Consider the following 27,734-nt stretch of genomic DNA (forward strand, 5'->3'; position numbering starts at 1 on the left):
GCAAAAATAAACAAAATGGCGACGATTGTAGCGCTCCAGCAACATGTATCGAATAATCCGCGTCGACGTGCAATGCGCGAGCTTTCGGTGACCAATGATAGAATTCGTCCTCCGGCGATTCTAGCTCGGTAGCGCTTTTATCCCTAGGAGAAGAATACTCCTATTGGTTGTCAGGTGAGCGTGTTAAAACGAGAAAAGCTTACTGTAGGTTTCGTTATTATTGGCGTTAGTGAAGATTGGCGTACTGACTCAACGACAAGTCAAATGTGGGTTCATTTCCAAATTTTACGGACCGACAGTAAATCCAGCCAATGGTGTGATTGGTTATTCCATCGGAATTCACCAATCGTATTTGTCAATTCTGATTAATGATAAGTGTGACTGGTCAATTCCGTTGTAACAACCAGCCGATTAAATTAACCAAATTTGATAGAAACAGGCATTAATACATTATTAGAGATGTAATAATCAAAACACAATGGTTGCGTTCAGAAAACAAAACGCTCACTGAGCGCTCAGTAACTATTGGTCCTTACTGTTAGATCCTTCATTCAGACCAATAACGTTGACGAATTACTCAACCGTTGTGTAACCGTTGTGTTTTCTGAACGCAGCTAATGGCTGCGTTCAGTAAAACAAAATGATCAGTGAGCGCTTAGTGATTATTATCTGTGATTGGAGCATTCTTTTAGATTCTTCATAGACCCAAAAGTATTTACCAATCAGGAGTGAGAATCACTAAGCGCTCACTGATCACTTTGTTCTGCTGAATGCAGCCTTTGGCTGCGTTCAGAAAACACAACGGTTACACAACGGTTGAGTAATTCGTCAACGTTATTGATCTGAATGTAAGGATCTAACAGTAAGGACCAATAGTTACTAAGCGCTCAGTGAGCGCTTTGTTTTCTGAACGCAATCATTGGGTCTATCCTTTTTCGAAGAACTTTTGAACTAGTGCACATTAGTGTAATAAGTTAGAATGGGAGAAAATATATCTGTTTTACTCCGACTTATTGCACTAGTCCATCGAAAAAGAAGAGATCTAGTATTTCTGGCATATTACTAAAATCGACAAAAAGCACGTGTCATCTCCATTTCATCGGGCCAGAGCACAGACTCCTGCATAACGCATAATACACAACGCATAAGGAAATCAACCAATCAAAGTTCTTCATTTCTGTCCTGAGGAAGGAAATGAAGGAAACTAATTGGTTTATTCTTTTATGCGTTATGTATTATGTGTTATGTAAAAGTCTATGCTCTTGCCCATAGCATTCTCGAATAACACTGGTTAGGTTCAGATTGTTCTGAGAACGATTTATAGATTAAATAGACGATTAATTAGACGAAATGCATTTAAATGTAGGGTTTCGATTTTAACCCTAATAACCTAAAATAGATTTTATGATTTTTTCGTTCCCGCTTTCGAAGTTGCAATCAAAAATGCTATTAATTCTAGTAACATAAAAAAAACTATCGTCTAGAAAATAATCAAATTGTAGAAACTATAATCAATTTTACAAGATAAAAATAATCAATATTCAATTAATCAAAAGTAATACCGACGACCATTCCAGTGCCATCTATCGATAAAAGAGGAAAAGGAACAATGGCCGCGTTCAGCAGAAAAAGCTGCTTACTAAGTGCCTAGTGACTATCGTCTGATTGGTTCATTCCCCTGAATTTGTTAAAGATCTAAAAGAATACTCCAATCATAGATAATAATCACTAAACGCTTAGTAAGCAGCTTTTTCTGCTGAACGCGGCCAATGATAAATAGTGTTAAAGATAAGGGCAAGAGCACAGGCTTTTGCATAACACATAATACATAACGCATAAGAGAATAAACCAATTAGTTTTCTTCATTTCCCTCCTCAGGACAGAAATGAAAAACTCTGATTGGTTGATTCTCTTATGCGTTGTGTATTATGCGTTATGCAGAAGTCTGTGCTCTGGCCCTATGGCTGTAGAGCATGCTTCTGAAACCAATAACGAAAGAGAGATATAAGGCCAGAGCACAGACTTCTGCATAACGCATAATACACAATGCATAAGAAAATCAACCAATCAAAGTTCTTCATTTCTGTCCCGAGGAGGGAAATGAAGAACTCTGATTTGTTGATTCTCTTATACGTTGTATATTATGCGTTATGCAGAAGTCTGTGCTCTGGCCCATAGAAAGAAAGAATGAGTGACAGAGAAGGAGAAAGAGGAACACGTGCGTACAGTGTTGTTTTCTCATTCATTATAAAAGTTTTAACCTATTTAGGGAACGAATGTGCCGACATAGTCGAGAAGAAATAAATTTGTTTTCTCATTCTATATCAATTAATTTTTATAAAAAAGATGAGCAAAAGTAATTTCTCTTTAAAGGAAGTGTAAGTATACTTTTATTATTCTGTTATGTTATTTAAATATACATTGCTAATATATTATATTAATAACAATTATAACATGTTACAGATTTGAGGTAGAAAGTAAACATGGAGCATTCTATACTGGTGGGGATATACAAGTAGGTGTCTGAGTGTAGTTTTTTATTGGATTTATTTGTATATACAATATTGTCTTCTTATTATAGTGGAGCCAATGTGGAGAATATTTATTATGCCAAAAAGGAGGTACTGTATCTGTATTGTCTGTTGATAATGGCTCTGTAGTATCATTAGGTCAAGTAGATGCTAGTCAAGAAGAAGACATAATAAATTCTTTTATTCTTACTGATGATGATATAAATGTAATTACTCATCACAAAAGTGGATTATTCAAATTATGGGATTGGAAAGGTAATAATTTGTACTCAAGCCTATTATATATCTTTTTAAGTCTCTAGTGTTTTTAACTGATCTTCATTTCAATTTTATTTATATAACTTACAGATAATAAATTGTTAAAGTTATGGAAATCTATTCACAAGGGACCTGTAACACAATTAGCCCTTACAAATGCAAATCTATTAATGGCATCTGGAGGAAGTGATGGTACAGTTAGATTGTGGGATTTATCAAACCATGCCTGTACACATAATCTTAAAGGAATTCAAGGAGTAGTTAGGTACTTATATAATGTAAAATATCAAACACTTTATAACTTTATAACACTTTATAACACTTATCAAAATTAATATAATTTTTGTTATTATTTAGTGTACTAAAATTTCATCCAGATCCTGACAGAAATATACTTTTTGGTACTGGTGATGATGTAAAGATTCATGGTTGGGATATCATTAATGGAGAAGAGAAAATTACTCTTTCTGGCCATTTTAGTAAAATTACATCTCTCAACTTTCACAAAGATGGAAATTATTTAGTTAGGTAGTAAAAGAATTTTCAGAAAGTTCTATATTATGTAAAGTTATTGTGTAAAGTATTATGTAAATCATGAAACTAACAATCATATATTTGTAGTTCAGGGAGAGATAAAGTGCTAATTTTGTGGGACATATCATCTGGAACAACAGTACGTGTCCTACCAGTATATGAAGGAATAGAAGGAGCATTTATAATAGACACTAAAACTCCTCTACCGACATTTTCTCAACTATGTAAAACTAGTGACATATATGTTGCCTCAGCTGGTGAAAAAGGTAAATTGGCTATATAAATGCAATTTACTCTTTGATAATATCAGTGTGGTTTAATATAAAAGTATGGCTGTTTAATATAAAAATTTTCTAGGTATCATAAAAATCTGGGAAATGAGAACAGGGAGACTGATGTACAAGCAAGAAAATTCTTTGGTATCAATGGCTAAAGAAGAAGAAAGCTTATCAATTACACATTTACTCTACAATAAATTCTGCAATAATTTTGCAGTAATATCTGTCGATCATAATATAATTATTCATTCATTAGAATCTTTTGAATGCAAGAAGCAGGTTGGTGTTATACTCTATATTTCTGTAATTTTATAGAATAATAATCTCGTATAGTGCTAATTTTTATCTAAATCACTGCAGTTGGTGGGCTACGCAGATGAGATATTAGATGTCGTATATCTTGGAGCTAATGACACTCATATAGCACTGGCAACCAACAGCTGCGACATTAAACTTTATGATATCGCATCTATGAATTGTCAACTATTGTGTGGCCATACCGGCATCGTCTTGGCCCTTGCTACGACTCCAGCGAATGCGAATTTGCTCATTTCTGCGGCTAAGGTATACATTTATATTAATGATATCAATAAAATTGATGTCTATATCGTGAGAGGTCATTTGCAGGATAAGAGTGTTCGGGTATGGTTGATGGATAAAGAAAGGACAAAAATGTTTTGCATTGGACACGCTGTTAGACATACAGCAGCAGTTGGTTCCGTCGCCATATCTCAGGAGTCGATCAAGTTTTTCGCTTCCGTCGCTCAAGATACATGTCTGAAATTGTGGAAATTGTCAAATAATTTGGAATACAGTAAGTCGTAAACACAATTTCTCACATTGAACCAAATAATTTGTCGATAATTACAGGTCAAGAATTGCCATTGAATGTAAGTTACACTGTACAGGCGCATGAGAAAGACATCAACTGTGTAACTGTGTCGCAAAATGATAAACTGATTGCTACAGCCTCGCAGGACAAAACCGCTAAGGTAACATTGTGTCTACTAATTTTCTTATGCATGCAAATAATTCTAAGGCATTTTTACGATATTACATAAGAACTGTACGAATAACTATTTCCATAGCTATGGTCTGCCGAAAACTTGCAGAAACTCGGAGTGTTTCACGGCCATCGGAGAGGCGTATGGTGCGCCCGATTCTCCCCATTTGATCAAGTACTCTTGACAACGTCCGCCGATTGTACAATGAAATTATGGTCTTTGACCGAACTCAATTGTTTGAAGGTATTTTTCTAGATATAAATAATTTCTTGCACTTAAAGATTATTGTAATAACTCTTGTTACCGTTGACGCGTAGACATTAGAAGGACACGAGTCCTCAGTTCTTAGAGGAGAGTTCTTGTCGCGCGGTATGCAACTGATTACAGCGGGCGGAGACGGTCTTCTAAAATTATGGAACATCAAAACATCTGAATGCATATCTACTTTGGATCAACACAAGAGTCGTGTTTGGACTCTTGCGGGTGAGTTTATCCGAAATCTTGGCGAACGCTTATGAAATGCATTTATATGTTTAATAATAATCTACATATACACAATGTCCGTATGCTCGTACAGTTACCAAAGATCAGAAACATATCATCAGCGGAGATAACGACTCATTGCTGGTGATTTGGAAAGACGTAACTGAAGAGAAGAGAGAGCAATCTGCGAAGGAAAAGGAGCAACGTGAACTCGATGAACAGACACTAATGAATTTATTGCAATCCGAAGAGCTCCACGGTGCGTTGCTACTAGCGCTGAAGTTGGATAAACCGTACAAAATTTTTAAGATCGTTGAAGGTATGATTGTGCGATCGCTCATGCATTGAACATCAATTAATGATGTGTCCGTATATTTGACGTTGATTTTCAAATATACTTTTGTATGTAACAGCTCTATTAAAAGGAGGAAATGACAGGCTCACAGGTACAATTAAGTCTTTAAATTCAGAATACAAGGAAAAGTTATTCAGATGTGCAATGACGTGGAATACAAACAGTCGAAATTCACATATCGCGCAGGTATTAAACTATATTTAATAAGAATCAGAGTTACTTTCTCTGTGTTTCTGATTGATCTGAAAAAAATCTTGAGCACATAAAAATATATCTGGGAGCACTTTATCTTCAGGTTATACTTGATTATTTGACAGATTACCTTGATTATTATTTTTAGGTGATTATCAATGTCTTCATGATGGAGATCGGCGCTGAACAGCTGTGGACTTCGGGTTTTTCTTCAATTTTAGAAGGCATGATACCTTATACTGATAGACATTTCAATAGATTAACAAAACTTTTACAAGATGTCCATTTGTTAGAATACACAGTCAATCGTATGAAACCTGACATTCGGGGAGACGCTATTGGCGCTACTAATACGCTATCTCGGAAGGAATAGTATTCATAGTACATATTTATTATGACATGCAACGCTTCGATTATGACGTTTTGGTAGCGTTTATTTTAGCATATATTTAGTTCCACAAATAGCCTGTGGTGCTAAATAACGCTAATAGCGTCTCCCCGAATGCATCCGATATCGTATAACTTAATACTGAATATATATATATATATATATATATATATATATTCAATATTAATATATTTTTTAAATAAAAAATGTAGAAATATAGTAATATTTGTATATTTGTTTATTATTACTCATCAGAAATATCAATTGATTTTACTAAATCATCCAGATCCTACAATTCACGCGATATGCAATTTTTTAATTTCATATTTCTCTCTATGCTACAGATTTAAGTGAATTTTAATTATGTATTAGATTAAATGATAATTCGATGACAGAAACAACGAAAAGAAAGAAATGAAGTGAATTAAAGAAGGGAGAATAAGAGTACACGTGAACGCAATTACATGTCGTGATAAAACTTACAGATTCACGAAGATAAAGGAAATTTCATTACGCCGAAATGTGAATCATGGATCATTGCGCAGGGAATGTAGCATTTTCACAACGATAAGCAAATAATTACGCATGGTATTCCGGGAAGCTAGTCCATTTAACGATATCTCTGATATTGAAGTCGCGTGTCTGAAATGGTGCTTTTACTATGTCGATGTGCAAATTTCACGAAGCACGATACAACATCTATAGTATTAAGTCTTAAGCATATATTGAATGTGTGCGTTACCAGCTTGATGACACACATCTGCATGAAGTGTACGTGCGCGTTCGAGCAAGTTGGAGGAACAAACCATGAGTGGGAGCAAGGTTTGGTCGCTGTCTGTTTTCCGACAAATTTGCTCGCTCGGCCTCAAGCAAGGATCAGTCGGGACCTATTAGTGGTACAGCTAAGTGGCGAAGGAGCTTAGAATGACTCTCGGAGGAGGAGTCTTCGTCTTGGCGCTCTTTGTTCATCTGTCATGGTCACCGTTGCTCGCGACCAAAATGTAAGTTTGAATCATCCCTCTTTTGTTTACGTTAATAAGAAAAATTCAAGCAAAGGGGGAGAAAAACAAGTATCGCGCAATTCGTAAGTTACAACTTGTCGATTTTCAGAGATAGAACGAAATAGCGTATATTACAAACAAAAAACATGCACATTTTTGTATCTTGCAATTTTTACGCTCGAATAAGAAACTTGACTTGAATACACTCGTGATTTTCCTGCTAATTAATTCAAATACCTATACTCATCGTTTTACCACGGTGAACGTGACAGAATCTTCATAAATATTCACCACTTTCGCACTTTTGTCCGTAGAATTTTATCATGTTGACGATTATTTATCGCTCGTGTAGTGATCTTTCCCGATGAGATCATGCCGTGTTAGCGGTGTCTGTAAGAGAAAAAAAAAAATGAAAATATACGCTTCATAAATTTTGCAAAACCACAAGTCTACTTGTTCACACAGCGCACGCCGTTATCTACTTCTAAATACTGTCGTGTTATCTACTTGACGGTTCTTAGAGACGACGAAGTAATGGGATTATTACAGGACGAATAAAAGATAGAAAATATGTTAGTGACATTTAATTTTTCCTGTTTCATTTAATTTTCATATCATTCAATTTTCCTTGTTTTCCCGCGAATAAGAAATATATATATTTTACGTGAGAAAATAAAAGAGACCCCGGCGAAAACGCGCTCGCGCACATCCGAGTAAATTTAGGGAAACGTGTATCGTTAGGCGTATAAGAGATAAAATTCGTTTAATTATTATTTCCAGCCTTGGTAAAATTTTACGGCTGCTTTCGAACTTATTAGCGCGTAACATTTGACCTTCAGAGTCCTCGTAAATACGTAAATAAACGAACGGTATTAATGAACTGGAGTAACGCCATAAATTATCTCCCCGTGGGAGCTTTTTTCATGCGCGTCGCAAAAATTGCTCGTCGCTCTTTTTGCGTGAAACAGCGCCGTAATTTCGGCCGAGAATGACAGCTTGGACAGAAGTCATTTAACGATTATTCTTGTAAGTAAACGGATATCATTTGCCGTTGTACTTGGGAAAGAAAGATAGAAAGAAAGAGAGACAGAAAGAGAACCCGCGTTTCGTCGACGGCAACATACGTCGCGGAATCGCGGGGAGATATACATCTGTCTAAATAATAGCGGTGTTCAAAAATTTAATTTCTTGCCTGCCTCTCGTCGATTTCTCCTTCTTTCTCTCTCATCGCGCCTTATCATTATCGCGCTCGTTTGCGCTGTGACGTACTGTGTCATGTCTTAACTAAGAACTCGCGAAATTATAATTGCCACCGTAAACGAGGTTAATCGAGAGGAAATTCAAGAAAAATAGCGCGATACATTGAGTCAATTGCGTTTACGCAACGACACGCTCGATCTTAATTGGAAAGAAGAAGCATTTTCTTGGCAGAAGATAGACGAAACCGATGCCTTTTTTTGTTCTTTCTTTTCTAACTCCATCACGACGTGTAAAACTATCGAAGGTCCAATGTGCAAATGTTTATTGTTCGATGCAGTCGCGGGGTGTCATATGATACGGTATAACGTCACAAGACAGTTTAATCCTAATCTCGACGAGTACACACAATTCTCCAGACAAAGATGCATGTAAATATGCATATCTTACATAAACAGGATATTTGGCGAGAATTATTCCCGACATTGTAAATTCAAGTAGCACACAACAGCCAGATAAGAACTTAATACAGTCGGCGTTCTTTTGTGATGGCGCGTTTATACGAAGTGCGAAGCACGTGCGCCCGGAGTGCGTAATGCTCTCGGCGAAAATATAATCCGTCACGTGAGCGACGCAGTCGCGAAAACAAATTTTTACATAATTGTTTCGCGAAATCTTGTGCACGACTCTTCTTCTCCCTCTTCCTCTTGTTCCCTCTTCCCTTCTCGAAATGATTCGTACTTTGCAATTGGAGCGAGTTGCGACGAATTATAAATTCTGCACCTGCAAGATTGTATTTACGACGATGCAATTAGTTTTCGCAAAATGGTTATTTGCACGTCTAATGCCGTCAGCGTGTAATTTACATTAATACAAAGAGCTAATGAACATACGTTGAAAAACATACACGAGGAGAGATCGGTGTAGAATATTAATTCGCAAATGGCCGCATTGAAAGGCAGATATTATTATCGGGCGCTTGCGCTAAGTCTGTCGCTATAGTTTCCAATTACAATGTGCCAGGCTGCATTTGAATTCTCCGTGCAAAACTCGCGCACTTCCTACTATTTTTTCTATTCTCCCGAATGATCTCGTGGCTGGGAGGAAGTTCTCGTGGCTCACAATGTGACCTTGAGATCAAGTGCACGAAGGGAATCGTATTTGAAGGAATGCTTCTTACAGATCGGGAAATTGTCCATCATTCGGTAGCTCTATGACCCAGACGGAACTCCTGCAGGAATTGGCGAACGAGTGCCGCTACGACAAGATGGTCAGGCCGCCGGGGGTGATGAACGCCACTGACCCAATCAAAATTTACACCAAAGCTTTCATTTACACGATCAAATCTAACATGGCGAAAACTCTGGTACCTTCCCGCACTTTTACTTGTACCTGTAAACACGCAGGTTTAACGCGATTAGCGCGAGTATCGTTGGACGCGGCAATAAAGAGAGGCTTCACATCGTGTTGCAGCAATTCGACGTGCATCTGATGCTGCAATTCCGATACCTGGACAAGCGACTCAAGTTCTCGGACATAGCCCCTTACTTGACGCAAATATACGGCGGACAATCAGCTCATGACTTGATCTGGACCCCGACTGTGTACGTCGCGAACGAACGCACCTCGGCCGTGATGGGGAGCGGTGTGAAAGATCTGCTGATCTCCATCAACCCTCAAGGCATGGTCATGTTGAACACAAGGTACACCACCGACGCTTATCCCCGATCTCGATGGAAATCACAAAGCAGATCTGGTGAAAAGCGATCATTTTTTAATTCCCGCTTTCGCTCACATATTTACCTGTGTCATTTTAATCTCGCGGAGCGACCACGCCAACGAGTGGTCGATGTGTACGGTGAACCTTCGCTTGAATTTCAGGCTAGAAGCCACCATGAATTGCGGGCTTCGATTGGAGAAGTTCCCGTTCGACGTGCAAGAGTGCCCGCTGGTCTTCGAGAGTTGTCAGTAGGCTGTACATTGTAATGTCGCTTGTGCTCGCCTCTGTTGCGCGGTGGATTGAACCGGATGAATTTCTCCCCACAGGGACCCACAACGTGAACGAGATGGTGTTGGACTGGGATGAGGAGCCAATCGTCATCGCGAGCAACTTATACCTGACGGAGTACAAGCTCGTAGGCACGTGGGTCAACAGCTCCGGGATATCCTACACGCCGTCGCAATATCATTACGGACATTTCGGTAAACTCAACAGAGAAATAATCCCGAATGACGATGCTTGATTTACTGAAAAAAAAAAAAGAAGAAAGGGGGAAACGTACGTAATTTCATTAATCATGACGACGGTTGCAGCCGGCAATTTTAGCTCGATAAATATTACATTTAAACTGGCTCGTGAAATGGGATTCTTCATGATGGATTATTACGTTCCGTCCATACTAATTGTGGTGATCTCTTGGGTGTCCTTTTGGTTGCACGTGGACGCGAGCGCGCCACGAATAGTCCTGGGTAATAATCGCGCCCGAATATCGTGATTGGTGTCGTTGCTACGTTGAGAATACGAACAAGATTTACTTTCAGGAACGAACACTATCCTGGCGTTCATGACGCTCGCATCGAAAGTGGAGAATTCCTTACCGAAGGTCTCCTATATAAAGGCCAGCGAGATTTGGTTCCTGGGCTGCACTATATTTTTATTTGCAGCGATGGTCGAGTTCGCCTTCGTTAACACCATATATAGAAGGAAGTACGTCATTTCTTATTAAGCTTCTCTTAACATACTTCATTTGCTACTTGCTGTGACTGTAATTATTTAAGAACTTTAAGAATTATTTAAGAAAGGTAATTAAGGGTAATGTGTGGTATTTGTAATACAGGAAGAACGTACCTCTGAAGAAGGTGAATAGCAAGTACATCCTGAAGTCGACTTTGACGCCACGTCTGGCGAGAAAGCAGTTCCAGAAGAATACAAGCGGACTGGAAAGATCACGATCATGGTCGTCGTTGGATAACACAAACGGCAGCGAGCAGGACTTCATAAGCCAGAATTATCTCACTGTACATGTAAGTCATCTTGAGTAATTCTTCATGTACTACTTTGCAATGTCATCAATTACACCGCAAGATGATTCTCTCCGGAGGAGAGAACCGACCAGTTCGTTAGAAGGTCAATCGTTGCGAAATCGCACGTTTCATGTCAAGTTTGCGCTTTCCAGAGTTTTCCAAGCACCATCAATATCCCCTCTGTGAGAATAGAAGAGGATAAGGATCCTGACTGTTCCGTCGGCAGCATCACGACCATCGACAGCACCCCACCGCCCAAGTCGTTCGCACGCAGGCCGACTCTCGCTAAATTACACAACTTCACGACAATGACACCGCAGGAGATCGCTCAGTGGATCGACAAGCGTAGTAGAATAGTGTTCCCTGTGTCCTTCATCATATTCAACATTCTTTATTGGTCATTCATATGGATATAAAATCATATCTGCAATGCGTAACTCGCGTGAACACGTCGCGCCGAAACTTCAACGACGAAGACGTAAGTACGGAGCACTGACGGAAGAATAATAATCGTACAAAGTAGGATGGCAAATAGCGATATACAACGTGTCGATTATTACCCATCGGTATCATAATTTATACAGAATTCCTCATAAGGAAGATCGAGAGAACGATTACGGTAGGGCGTGTTCGCCCGTGACTTTACGAGAATGGATATTCGAGAAACTACTGTAAGAGACAGACTGATGTGGAGGTCATTTTTGGCCGTATGATGGAAGGGCGCTGGATGGACGACACACGCTATTTTCTTACAGTGAAAATTCCCATGCCACATTACTAGTGTAATTAATCGACTGGTAAAGCGATTTCACGCGGTCTTAAAATAGCCGTCTTTACATTCACGAATCGCTTCTTTTTCTTCAATCGCGGTACGCTTATCGAAAGCGAGAGAAAGCTCACTGTTATATTAACTCACATTACGTCAATACATAGAACTCTATCATATAGTATAATGCAACCTTACACATACGCACGTATTTACGCGCATCACCGTTTAAGTTTGGCAACACATACGTACACGTACTCATTGTTATTTCCGCGAAGATTCTGCCGATGCAATTAATAATCTATAGCGCCTTGGTATTCGGAGGTCAGAGGTAGCCACTCTTTTTCCATCATATAATACTTGTTTAATATTCTCCAAATACCGATCGGCGATATCTGATCGGTTTAATATCCGATCTTTACATCGGAGATACGGTTGGAATTAACATAAATCGCACAAATGAAAGCACATAGAATAGTTTAATGTTAAAACATGTAAGATAAGAGTTATCATAGATACGAGAACTCGAGAAATTGGTTATATTCAAAAGGAAACTTCAAGTTGTCTGTAAATGCTAAAATTTTGCCAAATTCATTACTGTGTCTGTCGCTGTATGACAGTGAAAGTTTCGCGCTGTATGAGTCATCAATAAACAGGCCGTTCATACTCTTACGCAATAAATTATTTTTACAGTCTTCACGGTACCTGTAGGCAAAATCCAGCTTTGAGGCGCGATCTATCGATCCAAATGTCTCGAAGTCCCAAATTCACTTTCCTCATAATTGAAGAATGACAAATATTAATAGTCGGCCAACTTTCAACGACGGTGTGAAATTTCGACGATGAAAATTTGTCAATTTCATTTAATTGGCTTACTTTTACAGAGCATAAAATAGGTAATATTTTGATTCGTGATTGTGCTTTAAGCCGATCGTTACGCACCGGCTGTGCTTAGCGGTAATGTACTCGTTAAATGCTTGTTTTAACAAGATAACGATCCTCGAAGGCGTCGATGTGGGAGCATCTATGATAACGACTTCGGTACAAATCGTAAGCAGCATGACATACGTGAATGTGAGGAGGGAGATGGCAGATAGTGCGAGGGTATATATATATCGACTCCTTCGCCGCCACGTTTGTCAGTGTTACATTCTACGGGTGTTACACAGCTCGTACACATCACTTTCTCCGCAGACCTCCGCAGACCGGCCAAGCATACAGCGGCAATATTATGTCGACTAAAAAGGAAAAAATTGGTATCATCGGCAGGTAACACGATCGATTGTGATTTAATGTGTACGGCATGATCATTAAACAATTAACGCCCGCTATGTTCGTTTCGCGTTTGATAACCAGCGTGATAATATCGACTGCATCAATAAATGGATAATATCAATAAAAGAATAATATCGATTGCAACGAGCAATGACCGGCTATGGGTCTTGATTGCTATTACTATTGCTATTTTTAGCAGCGTATATTGTTGATAAGCGTGCGAGGTCTCATGTTATCGCGTCAAAGTAAAAAAAAAATTACATTAGTCGGTCGTGAGAAATTGATTACTTCTTTTTCATAATTTTGAACGTGTTTGCATAAGTTTTCTTCTTTTCCATTGTTTGATCAATTTGCTGAGATATACAAAGTTACTTTCATATTATTGTCGTTTATGAAATAACTGATTATATAATGACATCGTATGTTCTGGTAATCATTTAAAATCGACCTTCACGGAAACCGTTAGATTAGAGAGAAACATTGTGACATTTTAATCGCGTGACGGTATCGAACCGAGATTGTTCAACCAACAAATGAAGGAAATAAGATTGATAAATTGAAAAGCAAAAATAAACTTTACAATGTGCCCTTGAGATATTTATAGATTACCAGTAGTGCGCATTAGACGAAAGTAACGAATTTTTATTTCACACTGTATTATTAATAGACAGCGCGTTTTATCGTTTTTTTTTTAATAAAATATGTAAATGCACTTACTTGCGCGTAATCGATTTTATCTTATAAAATAATTTGATTTTATAGTAACTATAAAACATCGATTATCACTGCTTTACTATCTATTACTACCAATTTCTTCAAGTAATGAAACGATCCCTCACGAGAAAGGTGATAACAATTTTCAAACATACTGCACTTTTTAGCAAACTTAACTCTGTCATCGTCCGCAGATAAGATAATAGAGGCGTGATCAACAACATTTATTTCTTGCAGTTAAATCAAATAGAGGGTGATGCTCTTTCTTTGCGATCATTCTATTACGGCTGAACACAAATAAATAATAGTCTTAAAAACAGAAAAAAACCCTTTTTACAAAAAATTTTCTTCCTAAAAGAAATTGGTGTGTATATATGTTCGCAAAAATAAAAGACAAGTAAATAAAATCGGTATTTATGCATAAAAGGGGCCCCCTCCTGGATTTAATTTATTTTTATGTTGTTGGGGGAGTCTTTCTGAGTCGTTTCATATACATATATAAGGGTCGGACACAAATAGCTTCGGAGATACAGGTTGAGAAAGGATAGAAATAACAAGTATAAAAATAAATGTTTAATGATGATTTATTCAGTATTATCGTTGGGAATTGGAAAGTTTTCAGCCATTGCATAAAAAAATGCGGTAATCGCCACGAAACTCGCTTCATATGGAAAGTTGTATTGCTCTGTGTTACATAAATTTGCAATTTTCCATATGACGCAAGTTCGACCAGACGGGGGGGGGGTGGAGGGGCTAAAAGCCCCCCCGCACCCGCCCTTCGGTGTATACGCTTCGGTAATTCATTACTTTAAATGAATTTTCATATTTACTACTTTCATCGTTTCTCAGCTTGTATTCCCGAAGCTGTTTATGTCCGACCGTTATATATGTATATGAAACAACTCAGGAAGGTTTTCGCAACAACATATTTAAAAATAAATTAAATCGGAGGGTGGCCTCTTTTATGCATAATTACCATAAAATTTTTAAAATCATTTTTTATGTAAAAAAATAAATGAATTACCTGAATTTGAATACCTTCTTGCGAGATTGTCATTTCATGTTTGTCTTTACATTTAATAACTAATCTTTTCCGTTCCGTCTTGATTCAGCGGCTTAATCGGACGTAGCTGGTCGATGCTATTTGCTAGCGTTGGATATCAGGTGACCATTTATGATATTGACTCAAACCAAATCACAAAAGCGCTAGACGACATTAGTTCGCAATTGAAACGTCTCGAGGAAAGTGGTGTTCGCAGGGGTACTTTGAAAGCGAGCGAACAAATAAAATTGATAAAAGGTTCGTTTGCTTGTTTCTTTCTTTCTTCTTTTCCTATTATATGAAACATTTACATTGATCAGATCTTAAGTTAGTTGCGACTTTATGTGGCTGATGTATTAGAATAATCGTCAAGGTAAAGTTTTCGACCAAGTTTGTGAAACTTAATGTACGATATTGGATTGTAGGATCGAATAATTTGGTAGATACCGTAAAGGGGGCGATATTTGTGCAAGAATGCGTGCCGGAGAATCTCCCGTTAAAGATGAAAGTGTACGACGAACTCGATAAAATTGTCGACGATAAAGTGATCTTGTCTTCATCGACGTCCACGTTTCGCCCGTCTCTCTTCAGCGAGAAGTTGAAGCACCGTGATCAAATTATAGTTTCCCACCCTGTAAGCATTATTCAGAGTACAATAGAAATGATATCGATCCTCTAACAAATGCTGCTTTACAAGCAGAAAACAGGATAATAGTTATTTATACTTTACACATATATTGTGTATATTTTCTATAAGCACCAGGATATATTTATATTTTGTATCTGCTTATATATAAGTTGTGATCATTACGTGATTACATTTCAAACATAGGTGAATCCTCCTTACTACGTGCCTCTCGTCGAAGTAGTACCAGCCCCATGGACGCGCGATGATGTTCGTGAGAAGACAAAGGCAATCATGACGGAAATTGGACAAACACCAGTTCTTCTCAATAAGGAGATCGATGGATTCGCGCTCAACAGAATACAGTACGTAATCGGACGTCCTTATTGTTGTAAGGCTGTTCTTCGATCTATCGTTATCTATTAATTACACTGCAATACTTCGCATTTGAAAAGAATCGTATCGTCAGGTACGCGATCTTAAACGAAGCTTGGAGACTGGTGGCCGACGGAATTCTAAGCGCAAAAGACATTGACGCGGTAATGAGCGAAGGTCTCGGAATGCGTTACGCGTTTTTCGGTGCGTTTGAAGCCGCACACCTGAATGCAGAAGGTAAGTCGGATGACGTACACAAATACAAAGAGCTATTAGCGTGCCCGCGTATTAATAATAAATAGGGAAACTGATGACAAAGTGAACTTTTTAACGGAATGCGATTCAAGCTATATTGTATCGTTTTATAGGGATGAAGAAATATTGTGAGACGTATAACAAATCGATTTACGACGTGAGCATGACTTTCGGGCCGGTTCCAAAGTTCGTCGGTGAAATGGCGGAGAAAATCAGCAACGAATTGAACGAAATGTGTCCACTTGACCAGCTACAGGAACGACGAGCGTGGCGAGACACCGCTTTGATGAAGTTGTCTGCACTCAAGAAAGAGTTGAATAGGGACAACTAGTGAATATACTTTTATATAAACTTGATGCAATTGTGAAGTGGTTATCACTTATTTATAAAACAGACTTATGTAACAATATAAAATGATTAGTTTTAAGTTTATATATTTTGACTATGTAAATGAAACGAAATCTTTACAGTTGTCATGCGTCTCGACACAATGTATATTACCGAACATAATCTAGGCTACGACTACAAAAGATTAAACTCAAATTACATATACAGCAAAATAAAATACGTTGCTACTTGGAAACAGAATATACTTGATTCTAGAAGTTTGAATGTACTTTTCAATGCAGTCGGTGGTCCAACGAGAGAACTTAATTTCTAAAATCTAATCAAGGACAAGTTCTCATTGAATCATCAACTGTATTTAGAACTATATAAAAAAGAATGTGCAACTCATGTTAAAACCAAGTATGTTTTGAAGTTTTATAACTTAACTTAATCATTTGCAGCATTATATAAAATATTGAAATTCAAATATGAATTGTATTATTTTATTGTGAATAATTACATAATTTATCGTTTGCCACCAACACGAGGTGCAGATTTCTGCGTCACCTTGGCTGCCTTTTGTTTTGGCAGCTGTTTCGTTTTTGGTGGAGAAACAGCTTTTTTGGTGGCTTTTGCTGCCTTTTTCTGTTCTTTTGCAGCTCTGAAAAAAAAGTTATATTAGAGCAATATTGTTACTGCATAATATTGCATGATATGTTATGAATGTATGAACCCGCAAAAGCCAAACAGTGTAAATAAGAAAACAATTCTGGGTGAAGCAGTTCATTTTTATTCTAAGACTTCCTTAAATCTAACATAGCATGAAAAGCTTTGTCAGAGGAACGGATGTCTATGTCATATATGATAGATTTAAACAAAATATATCTAATGGCATGATTTTACTATTTTTGTATAGATTTCTCCAATTTTATTTTAATAGTTTTATAGTAACAATAATAATTAGGCTGGTAGTTGAAAAAAATACATACTTAATCGCCTGATCTCTTTGAGCTTTACGGATTTCAGGCTTCATATTACGTTTCGCCAAAATGTCCGTGAGAGACGCACCTACAATAGCACGTTGGAACTTTTGAGTGCGCCTTGTCCTCTTCTTAGTCTGTTCTTCTTCCTGACCCTTTTTGTGCTTTCGTCTAAAAAATAAATTACATATATTAATTTTAACAGAAAGTCAAGGAATTACTTGCTTATTAGAACACACATGTATACCTATAGAGAACGGTCCAAGTCACTTTTCTGGGGTTGCGTTTCATCAAATGTGCTGATTCGCATTTTGAATTAAGGAAAGTGAAAGTCTGTAGAAGTAAGATAAAGGTTATGTTAAACACGCAAACTGGCAGATGAAGAATTCGATATATACATCAAACATATTTTCGTAGAATACGGCGCGATAACAGAAAAGTAATATGGAATTAAAATGATAATTATATCATTATATATATATATATATTGTTTTTCCGCAATACTTACCTTTCCATCAACTTTGACCATAGTCTTGCCATGACCCGGATATATTTTATATCCGCTATAGGCGCAAAGACCAATCCTAAAAAGAATAAATGTATATCAATCATAAAGAGTATGGCCAGGCAATGAGCCTAAATTTGGCTACACATATAAAAGGATTGCATCAGAATTATTCGATGTATTTGATATAGAAAAACTACACTTACTTCATCTTGATTTGGAGAGAAACGCACGTACAAAGAAAAACGTATAAATGGACGATGCTCTCGTGCTATAACGCCACACGCACTACCGTACATGAACACCAACTTCCGAGCACTGCAGAGCACCAACTACATAAATACAGAAATCCCTAGCTTGGTTACAAAATATTTGTGACTTTCTGCTACCAGAGAGGAAGCTGAAAGCGGCCAACACGGCGTTTTCGGCGACACCGATTTTTCGCACTGGGAATGGGCGCTATTTGCATCCATTTTGAGAGGGGAACTACGATGCTACATCCACTTTTAGGTCTCAACGGTAAAACCTGCATCTGGTGGCTGTCCGTGCTACATCCACTTTCAGGCGGTTTATCTCCGTGCTACAACCATAATAGCGTACTTGACAAGCATGGTCTCGCGCATTGTTATGCATTTGTAACATGAATTAACATGTTAACATGCACAAAAAAATAAGAATTGAGATTGTATATGATTAATATCATGAAGATTATATACGATTTATATCGATATATAAATATATGATAATAAGATAATATTTTGTGTGTACCAAAATTATTTTTCCAAAATATTTCAGCGTTACGTTAGTATTTATTTATACTCCGGCAGGCGTTTTTTAGCGCAGTTGTGTCCGTGTGCATGTGTTGCATTGAAAGTGTGCGTGACGTACGTGTGCATATACGCACTCACACACACACACACACGTGTCATACGCAACAGATAGAATCTCAGGGTATATGCTTAAACATTTTCAATTGCCGTACGTTTCTATGTAAGAATGTAGTCGGCACACACACACAGAGAAACTGCTCCCGTCTATCCGTCTGAAGTCCCGCCCACCGCTCGGCTTGTTTTGACGACCCAAGCGAAAGAGAGAGAGAGAGGGAATGTATTCGCTCCATCTCGCTCTGATTCGCAACGTTGCCGAAATTGTGCTTCCCGACACACGGCCGAGACTGACGTTTCACTCTCGGCGTGAATCCAACGAGATGATCAATAGCAATCGATTTCGACTAAACTCGTTGTGTCGATAGATTTGCATGACAAATTAACATTGCACTTAAAGATACGGCGTAGCATTGAAGCGTTTGCAAGAAAGTCGCGATTGAAAATCGCGAGTACTTCATGAACCAAATGAAGGAACGAACTTCTCAAAGAACGTGTGGCTTGGTGGAAGTACGCTGGACTCGCGGGGTCGGTGGTTCGCATCTCCTTGGCGATCGGCGTTGTCCTTTTTCGCCAATCATTTTTTTTTTCGTTTTTTAGGAAAATGCACGTGTTGCATACAACATACATGTATCACAATAATTTTTTTTTCATTTTTTAAGAAAATGCACGTATTGCATACAACACATGGGCATCGCAAGCATTGCACGTTTCGTCGATGACACTTCCTTTGAGACCCCGCCCTCCGCTCGACTTGTTTCGACGAGCCAAGCAAAAGAGAGACAGAGAATGTGTTCGCTCCATCACCTCTGTGAAGATGGCCCCTCATTCTTCAAATTTGAAAAAAATTATTAGAGTTCTGAATGCCCCTCGCAGAGTTCTAGAGTTCGCAATCCTTTATAGAAAGAGTTCCTTCATTTAAAGTAGAGAAAATACCATTTTAAAAATCGGAGGGCCAACTTCACGATGCCCCTCATTATGTAAAAAATGACAATTTTTTTCTAAATAGAGTTCTAAATAGATTTTTAAGTTCTATAGTTCTAGATAAGTTTTAAAAATAGTTCTGTTTAAAACAATAAGAAAAATTATATTTTAAATTCTCGAATTAGAAAACGAAAAATGGCAAGAACTCTACCAATCTTGGTTTTAGCGTTCCGAGTGTTAATAATAATCTTTAGAACTCGCGAGGGGCTAACTAGAACTCTGAATAATACATCGAATTTTCAAAAAAATTGATTGTTTATTAAACACGTAAAATTTTTTTTCGGAAATCCGATGTTTCATTCAGAGTTCTGGCTAGCCCCTCACGAGTTCTAAAGATTATTATTAACATTCGGAACGCTAAAACCAAAATTGAAAGAGTTGTCGATAAAATGCGAACGTAGCAGTTGTAAAGCATCGTTTCTCGGTTCTCTGAGCTAACATCAAAGTGTAGGCCTATGAACACCTCGGCATACCGACGGGCTTCGGGATCAACCAGACTCCGCATGTTGCCATTAGGGTGCTACGTGACGACTTGGCGTCGGTTGACCGTTCCCTCCTCGCCCCGTGGCAGAAGACTGAGACCGTGGCGACTTTTTTGTTGCCGCGGCTCGACTTTTTGCTGCGGGGAGCCGCAGTGGAGAAGGGCCCTCTCAAGGAGCTCGACCTGCAGATCCGCAGGTCCTGTAAGATGTGGCTCAACCTCCCGCAGAGAGCGAGCGCAGAAGTGGTCCCCCTCGCAAGGGAGGATGTGGGCTACTTCCTCTAGCTGACCTCGCCGACGTCCTCTCGGTCGCGCACGTCTTCCGTCTTCTGACGGCGGACGACCGCGCGGTCAGGGACCTGGCTTGGGCGTCTCTGCGAGGAGTGGTTGCACGCCTCATCGGCCACCCCCCTGGTTGCGACCAGATCGCCGCCTTTCTCTCGGGGTCACTCGAGGAGGGACTGAGGGGGGACTGAGGGGGGGAGGGGAGCACTCCCTGTGGTCGAGAGCGCGGAACGCCGCGCGTCATCAGTCGGATCGCTGCGCCATCCGGTGGCTGTGGAGCGGGGAGCGCCGCGAGCTCGTCCTTCAATGTCGCGGTCTGCGGGGCAGGATCACCAAGATCCCACCTGGGGCTCGTGCCCAGGTGATCGGACGCCTGCGTGCTGCGGTGGCGGAGTGGTATGATACCACCTTGTCGCGGAAACCAGACCAGGGGAAGGTGTTCGAGGTGTCGTCTCGTCATTGGGTGAGCAATCACTTTATGCGGGGCGGCAGCTTCACCCGCTTCGCTGATTGGCGTTTTATCCACCGTGCTCGTCTCGACGTGTTGCCGTTGAACGGCGCACGTCGGTGAGGAGAGGGTGATAGACGTTGCCGGCGATGCGGGGCGGAGTCCGAGACCCTTCCTCATGTGGTCTGTCATTGCGGACCCCACTCCGCTGCGATCCAGTGGCGTCACGATTCGATCCTGCTCCGACTTAGCAGGGCTTGCCGTCTGCCAGGGGACGTGACTGTGAACCGGCGGGTCGAGGGCATCGATGGGGAACTCGGCGAGCTACGACCTGATCTCGTGATCAGGCACGAGCCGTCGAAGAGTGTCGTCATATGCGATGTCACGGTGCCATTCGAGAATCGGCCAATAGCGCTCGAGGAAGCTAGGGAGCGTAAACTCGTCAAGTACGCTCCCTTGGCGCAGGCGCTCGGTCGACTCGGGTACCGTGTCGTCGTGACGGTCTTCGTCGTCGGTGCGCTCGGCTCCTGGGATCCGCGCAATGAGCCAGTGCTGAGACTGCTGCGTATCGGCAGTACGTATGCGTCCATGATGCGCAGGCTCATCGTGTCGGACACCATACGCTGGTCTAGGGACATCTACGTGGAGCACGTCTCTGGCGTCCGCCAGTATAGGGCTCCTCCACGCCGAGCTGATGGCGGCGTACCCGATGTCTCGCCGCCGCGCGCGATTAGCCGCCGTGTGGCCGGCCCGCGAGTCGACGAGGCGGCGGAGATATAATTGTTCGTGAGTATGAATATCGCGTGGGGCCACCGGCCGGAGAGGTGTTCCTGTAACAAAAAATAAGTTATTAATTTTTATCTATTTATCTATCTATTTATTTATATTTATTTATCTATTTATTTATTTATTTGTATCCATGTATTTATTTATTTGTCCGTCCTCTGGAATGTTGACTGCCGCGGGGGCGGCGGCGGATATGCTCCGCCGTCGCGCCCGCGGCTGATATATTTTTAGATGACGGACTACATTTTTATTCTATATCTTATTTTATTTTAATTATTTATTTTGTTGTCGTGCTGTCAGGAATGTGGACTGCCGCGGGGGGGGGGGACGGATGTCCTCCGTCCCCGTCTTCGCGGCTGAAATATTTTAAGGCAAATGACACGGCGCAGGCTCAGAGAGAATTAGTGAACATGAGCTTATTTTTTTTTCTTTTTTGTTTTTGCTTTTTTTTTTCTTTTTAGTATTTTTTATTATGTAAATGGAAGGCGTGCACTATACACACGCTCTTACCAGTACTGATGCGTCTCCAGGTCCCTCCTCCGGCTTGGTGAGCCGTCGGTGTGCGTGTCGCGTGGAAATTCGACTGTGGATGTCGCGTTATGAACAGATTGGTTGGTAGGTCGACGCCACAGAGGGGGAACTATATTTTAGTAATTGTGTAAATATGGCACATTGATGATGAAGCACATTGCACAGGCCTACTAACCTGGGCAATTCTTCTATTGTTTAAAGTGTACATATATGTAATATGCGTTTTTCGCTGCCAATTGTCAGGGGGGGCAGAATGTACCCTGACTCTATAATATAATCTATATATTATATCTATTGCTCACTGTCGGGGGAGGCAGATTGTCCCCGACAATAAATTATATAAAATTGGCGTCAGGCCTATGCCTGAAAATATACTGTATTTACCCCGGGGGGCATGCCTCCCGGGGAACATTTATTGTGTAACTAAATCAATATCGAAGATTAAAGTTTTCCAACCTTTCTCTGTTGATATCTCCGCTTCTACTGGGAGTAGAGAGTCGTCCATCTAGTCGAAAATGTAGGGTTTTGAGAGGACTTTATTTTGGTGCCAGACCGAGGCCTGTATCTCTAACCGTTTAGGAGATATCGAAGTTTAAAGTTTTCCAGCCTTTCTCCGTCGATATCTTCGCTTCTACTGGGAGTAGAGAGTCGTCCATGTAGTCGAAAATGTAGGGTTTTGAGAGGACTTTAATTTGGTGGCAGACCGAGGCCTGTATCTCTAACCGTTTAGATGATATCGCAGGTTAAAGTTTTCCAGCCTTTCTCCGTCGATATCCAGCCTTCCTCCGTCAATATCTCCGCTTCTACTGGGAGTAGAGAGTCGTCCATGTAGTGAAAAATGTAGGGTTTTGAAAGGGCTTTAATTTGGTACCTGTCCGAAGCCTGTATCTCTAACCGTTTAGGAGATATCGAAGGTTAAAGTTTTCTAACCTTTCTCCGTCGATATCCAGCCTTCATCCGTCGATATCTCCGCTTCTATTGGGAGTAGAGGGTCGTCATTGTAGTCCAAAATGTAGGGTTTTGAAAGGGCTTTAATTTGGTACCTGTCCGAAGCCTGTATCTCTAACCGTTTAGGAGATATCGAAGGTTAAAGTTTTCTAACCTTTCTCCGTCGATATCCAGCCTTCATCCGTCGATATCTCCGCTTCTATTGGGAGTAGAGGGTCGTCATTGTAGTCCAAAATGTAGGGTTTTGAAAGGGCTTTAATTTGGTACCTGTCCGAAGCCTGTATCTCTAACCGTTTAGGAGATATCGAAGGTTAAAGTTTTCTAACCTTTCTCCGTCGATATCCAGCCTTCATTCGTCGATATCTCCGCTTCTATTGGGAGTAGAGGGTCGTCCATGTAGTCCAAAATGTAGGGTTTTGAAAGGGCTTTAATTTGGTACCTGTCCGAAGCCTGTATCTCTAACCGTTTAGGAGATATCGAAGGTTAAAGTTTTCTAACCTTTCTCCGTCGATATCCAGCCTTCATCCGTCGATATCTCCGCTTCTATTGGGAGTAGAGGGTCGTCATTGTAGTCCAAAATGTAGGGTTTTGAAAGGGCTTTAATTTGGTACCTGTCCGAAGCCTGTATCTCTAACCGTTTAGGAGATATCGAAGGTTAAAGTTTTCTAACCTTTCTCCGTCGATATCCAGACTTCATTCGTCGATATCTCCGCTTCTATTGGGAGTAGAGGGTCGTCCATGTAGTCCAAAATGTAGGGTTTTGAAAGGGCTTTAATTTGGTACCTGTCCGAAGCCTGCATCTCTAACCGTTTAGGAGATATCGAAGGTTAAAGTTTTCTAACCTTTCTCCGTCGATATCCAGCCTTCATTCGTCGATATCTCCGCTTCTATTGGGAGTAGAGGGTCGTACATGTAGTCCAAAATGTAGGGTTTTGAAAGGGCTTTAATTTGGTACCTGTCCGAAGCCTGTATCTCTAACCGTTTAGGAGATATCGAAGGTTAAAGTTTTCCAACCTTTCTCCGTCGATATCTCCGCTTCTACTGGGAGTAGAGAGTCGTCCATGTAGTCCAAAATGTAGGGTTTTGAAAGGGCTTTAATTTGGTACCTGTCCGAAGCCTGTATCTCTAACCGTTTAGGAGATATCGAAGGTTAAAGTTTTCTAACCTTTCTCCGTCGATATCCAGCCTTCATCCGTCGATATCTCCGCTTCTATTGGGAGTAGAGGGTCGCCATTGTAGTCCAAAATGTAGGGTTTTGAAAGGGCTTTAATTTGGTACCTGTCCGAAGCCTGTATCTCTAACCGATTAGGAGATATCGAAGGTTAAAGTTTTCTAACCTTTCTCCGTCGATATCCAGCCTTCATCCGTCGATATCTCCGCTTCTATTGGGAGTAGAGGGTCGTCATTGTAGTCCAAAATGTAGGGTTTTGAAAGGGCTTTAATTTGGTACCTGTCCGAAGCCTGTATCTCTAACCGTTTAGGAGATATCGAAGGTTAAAGTTTTCGAACCATTCTCCGTCGATATCCAGCCTTCACCGTCGATATCTCCGCTTCTACTGGGTAGTAGAGGTCGTACATGTAGTCCAAAATGTAGGGTTTTGAAAGGGCTTTAATTTGGTACCTGTCCGAAGCCTGTATCTCTAACCGTTTAGGAGATATCGAAGGTTAAAGTTTTCCAACCTTTCTCCGTCGATATCTCCGCTTCTACTGGGAGTAGAGTGTCGTCCATGTAGTCCAAAATGTAGGGTTTTGAAAGGGCTTTAATTTGGTACCTGTCCGAAGCCTGTATCTCTAACCGTTTAGGAGATATCGAAGGTTAAAGTTTTCCAACCTTTCTCCGTCGATATCCAGCCTTCATCCGTCGATATCTCCGCTTCTATTGGGAGTAGAGGGTCGTCATTGTAGTCCAAAATGTAGGGTTTTGAAAGGGCTTTAATTTGGTACTTGTCCGAAGCCTGTATCTCTAACCGTTTAGGAGATATCGAAGGTTAAAGTTTTCCAACCTTTCTCCGTCGATATCTCCGCTTCTACTGGGAGTAGAGAGTCGTCCATGTAGTCCAAAATGTAGGGTTTTGAAAGGGCTTTAATTTGGTACCTGTCCGAAGCCTGTATCTCTAACCGTTTAGGAGATATCGAAGGTTAAAGTTTTCTAACCTTTCTCCGTCGATATCCAGCCTTCATCCGTCGATATCTCCGCTTCTATTGGGAGTAGAGGGTCGTCATTGTAGTCCAAAATGTAGGGTTTTGAAAGGGCTTTAATTTGGTACCTGTCCGAAGCCTGTATCTCTAACCGTTTAGGAGATATCGAAGGTTAAAGTTTTCTAACCTTTCTCCGTCGATATCCAGCCTTCATCCGTCGATATCTCCGCTTCTATTGGGAGTAGAGGGTCGTCATTGTAGTCCAAAATGTAGGGTTTTGAAAGGGCTTTAATTTGGTACCTGTCCGAAGCCTGTATCTCTAACCGTTTAGGAGATATCGAAGGTTAAAGTTTTCTAACCATTTCTCCGTCGATATCCAGCCTTCATTCGTCGATATCTCCGCTTCTATTGGGAGTAGAGGGTCGTCATGTAGTCCAAAATGTAGGGTTTTGAAAGGGCTTTAATTTGGTACCTGTCCGAAGCCTGTATCTCTAACCGTTTAGGAGATATCGAAGGTTAAAGTTTCACCTTCTCCGTCATATCCCTTCATCCGTCGATATCTCCGCTTCTATTGGGAGTAGAGGGTCGTCATGTAGTCCAAAATGTAGGGTTTTGAAAGGGCTTTAATTTGGTACCTGTCCGAAGCCTGTATCTCTAACCGTTTAGGAGATATCGAAGGTTAAAGTTTTCAACATTTCTCCGTCGATATCCAGCCTTCATCCGTCGATATCTCCGCTTCTATTGGGAGTAGAGGGTCGTCATTGTAGTCCAAAATGTAGGGTTTTTGAAAGGGCTTTAATTTGGTACCTGTCCGAAGCCTGTATCTCTAACCGTTTAGGAGATATCGAAGGTTAAAGTTTTCCAACCTTTCTCCGTCGATATCTCCGCTTCTACTGGGAGTAGAGAGTCGTCCATGTAGTCCAAAATGTAGGGTTTTGAAAGGGCTTTAATTTGGTACCTGTCCGAAGCCTGTATCTCTAACCGTTTAGGAGATATCGAAGGGTTAAGTTTTCTAACCTTTCTCCGTCGATATCCAGCCTTCATCCGTCGATATCTCCGCTTCTATTGGGAGTAGAGGGTCGTCATTGTAGTCCAAAATGTAGGGTTTTGAAAGGGCTTTAATTTGGTACCTGTCCGAAGCCTGTATCTCTAACCGTTTAGGAGATATCGAAGGTTAAAGTTTTCTAACCTTTCTCCGTCGATATCCAGCTTCATCCGTCGATATCTCCGCTTCTATTGGGAGTAGAGGGTCGTCCATGTAGTCCAAAATGTAGGGTTTTGAAAAGGGCTTTAATTTGGTACCTGTCCGAAGCCTGTATCTCTAACCGTTTAGGAGATATCGAAGGTTAAAGTTTTCTAACATTTCTCCGTCGATATCCAGCCTTCATTCGTCGATATCTCCGCTTCTATTGGGAGTAGAGGGTCGTCCATGTAGTCCAAAATGTAGGGTTTTGAAAGGGCTTTAATTTGGTACCTGTCCGAAGCCTGTATCTCTAACCGTTTAGGAGATATCGAAGGTTAAAGTTTTCCTAACCTTTCTCGTCGATATCCAGTCATCGTCGATATCTCCGCTTCTATTGGGAGTAGAGGGTCGTCCATGTAGTCCAAAATGTAGGGTTTTGAAAGGGCTTTAATTTGGTACCTGTCCGAAGCCTGTATCTCTAACCGTTTAGGAGATATCGAAGGTTAAAGTTTTCTAACCTTTTCTAACCTTTCTCCGTCGATATCTCCGCTTCTACTGGGAGTAGAGAGTCGTCCATGTAGTCCAAAATGTAGGGTTTTGAAAGGGCTTTAATTTGGTACCTGTCCGAAGCCTGTATCTCTAACCGTTTAGGAGATATCGAAGGTTAAAGTTTTCTACCTTTCTCCGTCGATATCCAGCCTTCATCCGTCGATATCTCCGCTTCTATTGGGAGTAGAGGGTCGTCATTGTAGTCCAAAATGTAGGGTTTTGAAAGGGCTTTAATTTGGTACCTCGTCCGAAGTCCTGTATCTCTAACCGTTTAGGAGATATCGTCGAAGGTTTTAACTTTCTCTTACCGAATCCAGCCTTCTCCTCGATATCTCCGCTTCTTCCTTGGGAGTAGAGAGTCGTCCATGTAGTCCAAAATGTAGGGTTTTGAAAGGCTTTTAATTTGG

At 40.4% G+C, this 27,734-nt stretch overlaps 4 protein-coding genes, 1 long non-coding RNA gene and 1 other non-coding gene across 11 annotated transcripts; 3 read left to right on the plus strand and 3 right to left on the minus strand.

Annotated features, from left to right (window-relative positions):
* Window positions 1-107: 107 nt before the first annotated feature.
* On the plus strand, window positions 108-6,908 carry LOC105183282 (transducin beta-like protein 3). Of its 4 annotated transcripts, none has more exons than XM_025296663.1 (16): window positions 108-174; window positions 2,270-2,378; window positions 2,464-2,515; window positions 2,582-2,786; window positions 2,880-3,054; window positions 3,147-3,317; window positions 3,411-3,589; window positions 3,681-3,880; window positions 3,962-4,165; window positions 4,229-4,415; window positions 4,472-4,593; window positions 4,690-4,848; window positions 4,923-5,088; window positions 5,183-5,407; window positions 5,502-5,629; window positions 5,784-6,164. In XM_025296663.1, the coding sequence occupies exons 2-16, from the start codon at window positions 2,347-2,349 to the stop codon at window positions 6,006-6,008; spliced, it is 2,430 nt and encodes an 809-aa protein (XP_025152448.1). In that variant the 5' UTR covers window positions 108-174; window positions 2,270-2,346; the 3' UTR covers window positions 6,009-6,164. The 4 variants fall into 4 exon arrangements, with proteins under 4 accessions (XP_025152448.1, XP_025152449.1, XP_011139594.1 ...); XM_025296664.1 differs by lacking the exon at window positions 108-174 and adding an exon at window positions 6,769-6,908 and having other exon boundaries at window positions 2,189-2,378; window positions 5,784-5,859; XM_011141292.3 differs by lacking the exon at window positions 108-174 and having other exon boundaries at window positions 2,189-2,378.
* On the plus strand, window positions 6,860-12,683 carry LOC105183283 (glycine receptor subunit alpha-3). 3 transcript variants are annotated; one of them, XR_849769.3, is made up of 10 exons: window positions 6,860-7,024; window positions 9,404-9,587; window positions 9,695-9,924; window positions 10,103-10,185; window positions 10,268-10,423; window positions 10,535-10,690; window positions 10,763-10,928; window positions 11,059-11,245; window positions 11,398-11,723; window positions 11,830-12,683. XR_849769.3 is itself a non-coding variant. In XM_011141293.3 (9 exons), exons 1-9 carry the CDS (start codon window positions 6,948-6,950, stop codon window positions 11,659-11,661), a joined length of 1,503 nt encoding a protein of 500 aa, XP_011139595.1. In that variant the 5' UTR covers window positions 6,860-6,947; the 3' UTR covers window positions 11,662-12,683. The 3 variants fall into 3 exon arrangements, 2 of the variants coding, with proteins under 2 accessions (XP_011139595.1, XP_011139596.1); XM_011141293.3 differs by having other exon boundaries at window positions 11,398-12,683; XM_011141294.3 differs by lacking the exon at window positions 10,535-10,690 and having other exon boundaries at window positions 11,398-12,683.
* Window positions 7,654-11,175, minus strand: LOC112588106 (uncharacterized). Its single transcript, XR_003112559.1, has 7 exons — window positions 11,070-11,175; window positions 10,820-10,984; window positions 10,504-10,728; window positions 10,025-10,388; window positions 9,770-9,974; window positions 9,402-9,613; window positions 7,654-9,004 (listed from the first exon to the last, which is right to left on the minus strand). It is a non-coding gene; the product is annotated as an uncharacterized LOC112588106 (long non-coding RNA).
* Window positions 12,684-13,141: 458 nt separating the features above from the next.
* Window positions 13,142-17,105, plus strand: Had1 (beta Hydroxy acid dehydrogenase 1). The gene is made up of 6 exons (XM_011141296.3): window positions 13,142-13,280; window positions 15,113-15,300; window positions 15,468-15,676; window positions 15,875-16,032; window positions 16,137-16,279; window positions 16,411-17,105. Exons 1-6 carry the CDS (start codon window positions 13,243-13,245, stop codon window positions 16,626-16,628), a joined length of 954 nt encoding a protein of 317 aa, XP_011139598.1. The 5' UTR covers window positions 13,142-13,242; the 3' UTR covers window positions 16,629-17,105.
* On the minus strand, window positions 16,379-18,477 carry RpL24 (ribosomal protein L24). Its single transcript, XM_011141295.3, has 6 exons — window positions 18,316-18,477; window positions 18,113-18,188; window positions 17,852-17,937; window positions 17,614-17,775; window positions 17,145-17,285; window positions 16,379-16,593 (listed from the first exon to the last, which is right to left on the minus strand). Exons 1-5 carry the CDS (start codon window positions 18,318-18,320, stop codon window positions 17,150-17,152), a joined length of 465 nt encoding a protein of 154 aa, XP_011139597.1. The 5' UTR covers window positions 18,321-18,477; the 3' UTR covers window positions 16,379-16,593; window positions 17,145-17,149.
* Window positions 17,346-17,476, minus strand: LOC112588107 (small nucleolar RNA SNORA79). The gene has a single exon (XR_003112560.1). It is a non-coding gene; the product is annotated as a small nucleolar RNA SNORA79 (small nucleolar RNA).
* Window positions 18,478-27,734: the final 9,257 nt, after the last annotated feature.

This window comes from Harpegnathos saltator, unplaced genomic scaffold (genome assembly GCF_003227715.2).
Source record: "Harpegnathos saltator strain DR-91 unplaced genomic scaffold, Hsal_v8.6 scaffold155, whole genome shotgun sequence".
NCBI classification, from domain to species: Eukaryota; Metazoa; Arthropoda; class Insecta; order Hymenoptera; family Formicidae; genus Harpegnathos; species Harpegnathos saltator.